The sequence below is a fragment of the Salmo trutta genome, chromosome 14, assembly GCF_901001165.1.
Source record: "Salmo trutta chromosome 14, fSalTru1.1, whole genome shotgun sequence".
Taxonomy (NCBI): Eukaryota; Metazoa; Chordata; class Actinopteri; order Salmoniformes; family Salmonidae; genus Salmo; species Salmo trutta.
Genome location: NC_042970.1, coordinates 10461669 through 10471614, shown reverse-complemented (window position 1 = coordinate 10471614; position 9946 = coordinate 10461669). Strand labels below are relative to the sequence as shown.

At 42.6% G+C, this 9946-nt stretch overlaps 1 protein-coding gene across 2 annotated transcripts; it reads left to right on the top strand.

The window, feature by feature from the left end:
• The first annotated feature begins 446 nt into the window (after nucleotides 1-446).
• Nucleotides 447-9816, top strand: LOC115207375 (zinc finger protein 37). 2 transcript variants are annotated; one of them, XM_029774407.1, is made up of 3 exons: nucleotides 447-1687; nucleotides 2040-2672; nucleotides 7849-9816. In XM_029774407.1, exons 1-3 carry the CDS (start codon nucleotides 1085-1087, stop codon nucleotides 9187-9189), a joined length of 2577 nt encoding a protein of 858 aa, XP_029630267.1. In that variant the 5' UTR covers nucleotides 447-1084; the 3' UTR covers nucleotides 9190-9816. The 2 variants fall into 2 exon arrangements, with proteins under 2 accessions (XP_029630267.1, XP_029630268.1); XM_029774408.1 differs by having other exon boundaries at nucleotides 449-1687; nucleotides 7852-9816.
• The last annotated feature ends 130 nt before the right edge of the window (nucleotides 9817-9946 follow it).

The following is a 9946-nucleotide window of genomic DNA, read 5'->3' as shown; positions in this document are numbered from 1 at the left end:
CTTATGGGGTATGCATTGGTGTCTGGGCTGTGTGCTAGTCGTTTAAACATAGGTTAACATGAGAATAGTCCCATCTGATATTGCCTGCATTGAGGACGTGTATATCCATTGTTATAGCGGTCACTCGCCTATCTTGCCAATATAATAGATACTCTGACGGGACTCCCTACAAAAAAAAACACGTCAATTCGACAGTTATGGCTAGCAGGGATTCAGTTTTTGTCAGAATTAGCTTTTCCTAGCAGGTTTAGGAGAACGTGTGGCAGATGAGGATAATTAGGTTTATGATTAGCTAAAATGTAAAACCTCACTTTGGATACAGCTACGACTGGAAGTGACTTTTTGTAGCAGGTTAGGGAAGCCTTTTCGCTAACTTTAACCTAATTCTCATAGCATGCTACGTTGTTTATCCTAACCTGCTGTGTAAATGCTCATAACCTACTAGTTTAAAGTCCCTTCCGGAAATGCCATGTTTTTTTTAAGGAATCTCGATGGCGTACACACATACAGCTACAGACATAAGTAACTTTTTCGTAGCAGGTTAGGAGAACCTCCGTATCATGTTTGGATAATTAGGTTAGAGAAAATGCTCTTCTAACCTGCTACAAAAATGTCCCTTCCGGTCGTAGCGAGAGATAAAAGTGGGTCATGTCTAGAAGGATCCAGCTTTTGTCAAATTTACGTCAAACGTATTTTTTGTTGTTGCATTGTACCTAATCTTAACCAGCCACAATTATTCGCATAACCTGCTGCGTATGTTCTCCTAGGTGAATAAACGTAGCAGTTTAGGAAAATTAGGTTAGGGAAAGGGTTAGCTAAAATTCTATCTCAACCTGCTACAAAAAGTCACTTCCGTCCGTAGCTGCATTCTATCTAGTCACAACTGTAAACTCCGCTTTCGTTGCTGTGCGATGGTGAAACGAGCACAACTGAGTAACGTGAACATTTTTGTTTCACAATCACACGAATGAGGAGGGGACGAATTCGGATGACACATGAAAATGTAACGACAAACGGGAAAAAAAAGAAAAAAAAAAACCTTTTGGACCATGCTAGCAAAGATACTGTTCTGTGACGCTAATACATGCTAATACTAGCTAGCATGATGAGACCAAAGAGAACCTGTTGTGTCGGCGTATGTCGTGCTTGTGGGCAAAACATTTCCAATAGAATATACGTGCACAATCTCTTCAGTCAGTTCGAAGGTCAATGTTTGAAACCATTTGACTACACCACAGCATTGGAGGACCTCACTGGACCAATTTCTCAGGACGATGCCTTACCACAGATCATTTGCGAAACGTGTCGTAAACTTCTCAAAAGGTACTACAAAAGCTTTTGCGATGTGGAGAAAATTGGCAGTATATTTCGAGAAAGTGCTCAGAAGCAGAGGGAGAGTCACTCTCTTGCATGGCGAACTCGGGACGCCCAACAAGGTGAGATTAGTATCACCCCCTTTCCCCAAGAGAGAATGACAGACGCGTGTAAAGTTACCCGGCGAGATTTGACCGTAACGTTAGTAGTTGTACCAAAGAGCGAGAACATAGACGAAGACGTCACACCAGATCCCAACAACGATAACGTCAAACCTGAGCCTGCAGAAATCTCAGTATACCTGGAAGAAGATATGGAGCAGGATCCACAGTCTGGCGATAATGATGATGCTGCTTCTTCGAAGCTAAGCCAGGTAAACACGTGTTGTCACCTTTAATTACCTGCTGTATGTTGGAGAGAAGTCGGGGTGTTAAACATCTTAAACATCTTGAAGTTTCTAGTTAGGTGTGTTAAGGTCGCTAGTGTACCTTCGTTTCTGAAGTCCTGTACCCCTCCAATGGCACCACAGTAGTGCGGTGATCATTTATAACCTATAAAGTTGAACAATATTCAACCGTCAAATCTTCCAGTCTTGTCACCTCCTTCCATTGAAAATAGCTGAATATTGATAGTTTGGTCGCAAGTATCAGGTGAAAATGCTTGCTGGGCCATTAAAAGTTACATATTTATTGATTAGTATTGACATTTCCTCCTTCTAATTTTAGGTGAGTGTGCCATCTAAATACATCCTTACTGGACCCATGGAGAAACTTGTGGATAACATTTTGAATGGACAATTCTTCAGCGCAGCGAAGGCAATAATGGAAATTCCTGATTTGGCTTCCCTTGTCACTAAAGAGGTTTTGAATCAAGTCGTCAAAGAATGCAAAGAGCTCACTAGCGTTCCATTCAACTCCATACTTAGACAGACCAGTCCATCGTCTCTGGAAGCCTTCAGATGGGACACTGTTTTTACTGAATGGAAGACAACCGCACCCACGTTCCTTAGGTTTTTGGAGTCCGCAAGCACATCTACATGGGTTTCTGCCCTGACCAAAGAACGTACACAGAGAAAGAAGTTCGCCATAGGCATGGCTGGAGCCACTCTTCTCAAGTTACGTTGCGGGAGAATGAGTGCACCCATGTATCGGAACTCGCTTATCATGCACCAGGCTCAGAAGAAAAAGTGCTTCAATAGGTTTGCTAGACTTGGTGTCTGTGTTACTAAGCAAAGCATGCTTCATCTGTTGAGAAGAGTCAGGGCATCTGAAGAAGTAACCAGGACTCCCTCTGCAGGTGAAGACCACAACTACGACTCGGTAGCGCCAAGAAGATCCACAGAAAATACTGACAGACAGGTGTGTAGTATTTATTTCTATCATGTTAGGATTCAATTCCATTTCAATTCCAGTCATTTCAGGAACTAGGCCTCGACTGAAATTCCAATTGTCTTCAGTGCTTTTCTAGGTTGAACAATTGGAATTGCACTTTGGTTTACTTTCTGAATCGAAAAGGAATTGCCCCCAACCTCGGCTGTGATTATACAGTGTCTTCAGAAAGTGTTCACACCTTGACTTTTCCCACATTTTGTAGCTGTAGGCTATTTACACATAAGAAGTAATCAACTAGGCCTATTTTACGTTTCCACTGGATCAGAGCATGACATTTTCCCCTTTCACAAGTGGTTATCAAAAGGGAGAGAGCTGGAAAGATTTTTCAAACACATTGAGGAACTGTTGTGATCCTGTAAAAACAGATTTAGTTTGCTTGCTGTTTGAGGTAATGAAAACATTACTTTGAGAAGCTCCACAGGTCATTATTAGAAAATCAGATATACTATCAGATCCCCAAGTGGGCACATTTCTGTGCCTACATTTGCATGCAGTCCAGGTAGCCTATAGGCCTACTTCTATGTGTAGTCAGGTAGCCTATAGGCCTACTTCTATGTGTAGTCAGGTGCGCGTCCTTACTCAACATTGACAGGAGCGCTCCAAACAAAAGACAATTACTAAATTGACAACTCAAATGGAATAAAATAAACCAAAAGTTGTTTCTCACAAGTGTGGCCTAAGTTGTGCAATGAGAACGGTAAAACACTGGAATAATAATGTATTGAATGCATTAACAGACATTACCGTAACCAAACAAACATTTGTAGATTAGGAATTAATGGTAAATGTACTACTGTAAAAAAAATAGTGGGGATATATGTACTGTAATTTCCGGACTATTAAGCGCACCTGAATATAAGCTGCACCCACTGAATTAAAAAATATATATTTTGAACATAAATAAGCTGCAGGTGCCTACCGGTACATTGAAGCAAATAAACTTTACACAGGCTTTAACGAAACACGGCTTGTAACAAAAATAAATAGGCTTTAACGAAACATGGCTTGTAACAAAAAAGAATAATTCGCAGTAAGCTTTAGTTGTCTTTTTGCACTGAGTCAATTCCTCACGCTGCTGTTTCCAACGTCTTATCATCGACTCATTAAGACCAAGCTCCCGTGCAGCAGCTCTATTTCCTTTTCCGACAGCCAGATCAATCACCTTCAACTTGAAAGCTGCATCATATGCATTTCTCCGTGTCTTTGCCATGATGAGGGTGACATAATGACTACCGTAATCAGAATGATGGGAAGTTTGAGAGCGCTCGATTTAATCTAAACAGAAAAACCAAAAAGTTTTGACCATAACCCGTTCGGCAATTTCATTGGTCTAATGAAAGCTTCATGCCGCCAAAAAACTGAGCACGTCACAGAATGTGTTTTCTTTTTTTGAGAAAAAAAAATTGAAAGCTGGAAAAATCCATATATTAGCCACATCATTGTTTAAGCCGCGAGGTTCAAAGCCTGGGAAAAAAGTTGCGGCTTATAGTCCGGAATTTACGGTAATGGAAATTGATAGACACTAACAATCAAATGCAAACAATTCACAATGAAGTTATGAAACAAAGAATGTGCACAAATTGTCAGGAGAGGGCGCATTCTGGAGTGAGAGACATGCATTGTGCAGCCACATTTCCCAACTTCTTGGACTGTGCCATCCCCGTGGACTCGGAAATGGATTAGTCCACTGAGATGCGCGCAAATAAGACTGGTGTCTTGTGTGCCATATATACAGTGCCTTCGGGAAGTATTCTGACCCCTTGACTTTTTCCATATTTGTTACATTACAGCCTCATTCTAAAATGGATAAAATAAAGTATATGGCGGTTTTGGAGCAGTGGGTTCTTCCTTGCTGAGCGGCCTTTCAGGTTATGTCAATATAGGACTCACTTTACTGTGGATATAGATACTTTTGTACCGGTTTCCTCCAGCATCTTCACAAGGTCCTTTGCTGTTGTTCTGGGATTGATTTGCACCTTTCCCACCAAAGTACGTTCATCTCTAGGAGACAGAACGCTTCTCCTTCCTGAGCGGTATGACGGCTGCGTGATCCCATGGTGTTTATACTTGCATACTATTGTTTGTACAGATGAACGTGGTACCTTCAGGCGTTTGGAAATTGCTCCCAAGGATGAACCAGACTTGTGGAGGTCTACAAAAGGTGTTGGCTGATTTCTTTTGATTTTCCCATGATGTCAAGCAAGGAGGCACTGAGTTTGAAGGTAGCCTTATAATTCATGCACAGGTACACCTCCATTTGACTCAAGTGATGTCAATTAGCCTATCAGAAGCTTCTAAAGCCATGACATTTTCTGGAGTTTTCAAAGGCACAGTCAACGTAGTGTATGTAAACTTCCGACCCACTGGAATTGTGATACAGTGAAATAATCTGTCTGTAAACAATTGTTGGAAAAATGACTTGTCAGGCACAAAGTAGATGTCCTAACCAACTTGCCAAAACAATAGTTTGTTAACAAGACATTTGTGGAGTGGTTGAAACACTTAGGTTGGAGTCATTAAAACTAGTTTATGTAAACTTCCCACTTCAACTGTGTGTGTGTATGTATAATATACTATATATATATATATATATATCACAAAAGTGAGTACACCCCTCACATTTTTGTAAATATTTGAGTCTATCTTTTCATGTGACAACACTGAAGAAATGACACTTTGTTACAATGTAAAGTAGTGAGTGTACAGCTTGTATAACAGTGTAAATGTGCTGTCCCCTCAAAATAACTCACAGCCATTAATGTCTAAACCGCTGGCAACAAAAGTGAGTACACCCCTAAGTGAAAATATCCAAATTGGGCCTAAAGTGTCAATATTTTGTGTGGCCACCATCATTTTCCAGCACTGCCTTAACCCTCTTGGGCATGGAGTTCACCAGAGCTTCACAGGTTGCCACTGGAGTCCTCTTCCACTCCTCCATGACAACATCACGGTGCTGGTGGATGTTAGAGACCTTGCACTCCTCCACCTTCCGTTTGAGGATGCCCCACAGATGCTCAATAGGGTTTAGGTCTGGAGACATGCTTGGCCAGTCCATCACCTTTACCCTCAGCTTCTTTAGCAAGGCAGTGGTCGTCTTGGAGGTGTGTTTGGGGTCGTTATGTTGGAATACTGCCCTGCAGCCCAGTCTCCGAAGGGAGGGGATCATTCTCTGCTTCAGTATGTCACAGTACATGTTGGCATTCATGGTTCCCTCAATGAACTGTAGCTCCCCAGTGCCGGCAGCACTCATGCAGCCCCAGACCATGACACTCCCACCACCATGCTTGACTGTAGGCAAGACACACTTGTCTTTGTACTCCTCACCTGGTTGCCGCCACACACGCTTGACACCATCTGACCACAGGACATGGTTCCAGTAGTCCATGTCCTTAGTCTGCTTGTCTTCAGCAAACTGTTTGCGGGCTTTCTTGTGCATCATCTTTAGAAGAGGCTTCCTTCTGGGACGACTGCCATGCAGACCAATTTGATGCAGTGTGCGGCGTATGGTCTGAGCACTGACAGGCTGACCCCCCACCCCTTCAACCTCTGCAGCAATGCTGGAAGCACTCATACGTCTATTTCCCAAAGACAACCTCTGGATATGACGCTGAGCACGTGCACTCAACCTCTTTGGTCGACCATGGCGAGGCCTGTTCTGAGTGGAACCTGTCCTGTTAAACCGCTGTATGGTCTTGGCCACTGTGCTGCAGCTCAGTTTCAGGGTCTTGGCAATCTTCTTATAGCCCAGGCCATCTTTATGTAGAGCAACAATAATTTTTTTCAGATCCTCAGAGTTCTTTGCCATGAGGTGCCATGTTGAACTTCCAGTGACCAGTCAGTATGAGGGAGTGTGAGAGCGATGACACCAAATTTAACACACCTGCTCCCCATTCACACCTGAGACCTTGTAATACTAACAAGTCACATGACACCGGGGAGGGAAAATGGCTAATTGGGCCCAATTTGGATATTTTCACTTAGGGGTGTACTCACTTTTGTTGCCAGCAGTTTAGACATTAATGGCTGTGTGTTGTTATTTTGAGGGGACAGCAAATTTACACTGTTATACAAGCTATACACTCACTACTTTACATTGTAGCAAAGTGTCATTTCTTCAGTGAAAAGATATACTCAAATATTTACAAAAATTTGAGGGGTGTACTCACTTTTGTGATATACTGTGTGTGTGTGTGTGTGTATATATATACATACATACATACGCTTCTTGACCAACAGAGTATTGACCAGTTGAATAATTGGGGTCAGCCTTAATTAGGTTAGTATTGTGGAGTAACTACAATGTTGTGGATCCATCCTCTTTTTTTTTTTTATCCTGTCACAGCCATTAAACTGTTTTAAAGTAACCATTGGCCTCATGGTGAAATCCTTGAGCGGTTTCCTTTCTCTCTGGCAACTTGAGTTAAGGAAGGACACCTGTATCTTTTAATGACGGTGTATTGATACACCATCCAAAGGGTAATGAATAACTTTACCATGCTCAAATGGATTTCTACCTATCTACCAATGGGTGCCCTTTGCCAGGCATTGTAAAACCTCTTTGTGGTTGAGTCTGTGTTTGAAATGTACTGCTCGACTGAGGGACCTTTTTATAGATGATTGTATGTGTGGGGTACAGGGATGAGGTAGTCATTCAAAAATCATGTTAAACATTATTGCACACAGTGAGTCCATGCAACTTATGTGACTTAAATTGTTACTCCTGCACTTTAGGTTTGCCAAAACAAAGGGGTTGAATACTTATTGACTCAAGACAGTTCAGCTTTTCATTTTTAATTGATTTGTAAAAAATAAACACAATTCCACTTTGACATTATGGGGTATTGTGTGTAGGCCAAGTGATGACAAATCCATTTGAAATTCAGGCTGTAACACAACAAAATGAGGAAGAAGTCAAGGTGTGTGAATACTTTCAGAAGGCACGGTAGGTTGCGTCCTGGTTGTGATATACATTTTATCCCCAATGTGCTCATCCCTTTGTGGGATTGACTCAAGGAAGGGCACATGGTGGTTTTTATTCAGTCATTTTATGGCAGAGCAGAGGGAAGTACTGTCAGAGTTATAGATTTCAAAAATATGGAAATATTTATTGAGTAATGATTTTCTTACCCTTGCCTTAATGGAGCAGGAGGACCCAGAGCCCACAGCGACTGAGAAGCAGGAACCAAGGACCAGTCTGGGGGAAGAGCAGCTTCCAGACTCTCGAACGACAGAGTCCACAACAGTCACAAGCACTCTCTTCAGGAGCAAAAACCATGGGCAGGGCCCATCCAAATGCCAGACCAAGCCCAAACCCCAGCCTCAGCCCCAGCCTCAGGCCCAACATCAGCCTCAGGCCCAACATCAGTCCCAGCCTCAGGCCCAACATCAGTCCCAGCCTCAGGCCCAACATCAGTCCCAGCCTCAGGCCCAACATCAGCCCCAGCCTCAGGCCCAACATCAGCCCCAGCCTCAGGCCCAACATCAGCCCCAGCCTCAGGCCCAACATCAGTCTCAGCCTCAGCCCCAACATCAGGCCCAGCCCAAGCCTCAGCCCAAACCCCAGCCTCAGTCCTTCCCCACAACCTTTCTCCTGGCCCAACCCTTCCAAACAGCACAGAACCAAACTGTCATGTTGTCTAAACAGAATGCCCCCCTGATGATATTTACACTTCCCTATGTGCAAAGCCCTGCAGCTCAAAGTGAGGAAGTCAAAGGTGTGGAAAGCACTACGTTGCACAACTACAACGTTCCTTGTTCTTGCCAGGTGTGTGGGCAATCGTTTGACTTCACGCGTCATTTGATAAGACATGTTCAGATGCACTTAGCGGAGAAAAAACGTTTGTGTGGTTTGTGTGGGAAGGTCCTTGAGCCTGCAGAGAACATGGCGGTTCACCTGCAAACTCACAGTCTAATGAAAACTTTTTGTCATATTTGTGGCAAATGTTTCCCAAAGAATTCTGAGCTGAAATATCATATAAGTATTTATCACTATGTGGAGAAGCCACATCTGTGCGAAGTGTGTGGCAAAACCTTCAGACATAGCAAGGCCCTTAAAGAGCATCATACGTCCTTTCACATAGAGGGACGAGATAAGCCATATAAATGCCATTTGTGCAGAAAAGGCTTCTCAGGAGAAAGACAAGTCAAACTCCACCAGTTAACTCACACTGGAGAGAAACCGTATCAGTGTGAAGATTGTGGCATGTGCTTCAGGGAGAAGAATACTCTTAAAGGGCACATGAGGACTCACACAGGAGAGAAACCATATAAGTGCAGAGAGTGTGGAAAATGCTTTAGATTGTTAGGTGCTTTAAAATGTCACCTACTAACTCACACTGGAGAGAAACCGTATCGCTGCAACGTCTGTGGCAGATGCTTCAGTCAGTCCTCATCCCGCAAGACTCACATGAAAACTCACAAAATGGCTCACGCAGTAGAGAGCGCAGAGAGTCCACAGAGTGCAGAAAAGGCTTTGTCGGAGTAGGATCTCTAAAATACTGGTCCAATGGAGAGACACCAAAGCTTAGATCCCCCTCACAACACATATGAACATTTACTAAAGGGAGAACCCACAACCTGCCTTAGAAGTTGGAAAAGTAGCCTGTTCTGACACCTTTTAGAAGACAAAGACATGCCCCTAAAGTCACTTCTCTTGTTTAAATACATTGTGAATTAGCAGTTTGAAAACATCGCTAATGGACTTAAGACTGACTCTCCAACATTTCACAGTACATCATTTTCACAACGAGGAGTCGACAGCATGTGGTCAACTTGTCTGTCCCAAGTTATGAGACTGCCGACTGGTCACTAAAATGTGTTAGTCTCACAGTTACAGATTGATTCATTTCTTTATGTTTTGGTTAAAAAGTATTGTGTATGGTAGCTTCCAGAGGATAACATAAAATATTTTGTACTGTTTTTCAACCACAGAAGGGACACACTTCTCATAATAATGAGAATGCATATTCAATGAATAGGTTTTGCTCCTCCTCCATGTAGTCTTACTGTTGGTTAAACCTTAAGATGTATGAGAACTGAATGTTTTTTTTCTAAAGGCATGTTATTGAGATCATATAGCGCGCATACTAAACTCAGCAAAAAATGAATCGTCTTCTCACTGTCAACTGTGTTAATTTTCAGCAAACTTAACATGTGTAAATATTTGTATGAACGTAACAAGATTCAACAACTGAGACATAAACTGAACAAGTTCCACAGACATGTGACTAACAGAAATGGAA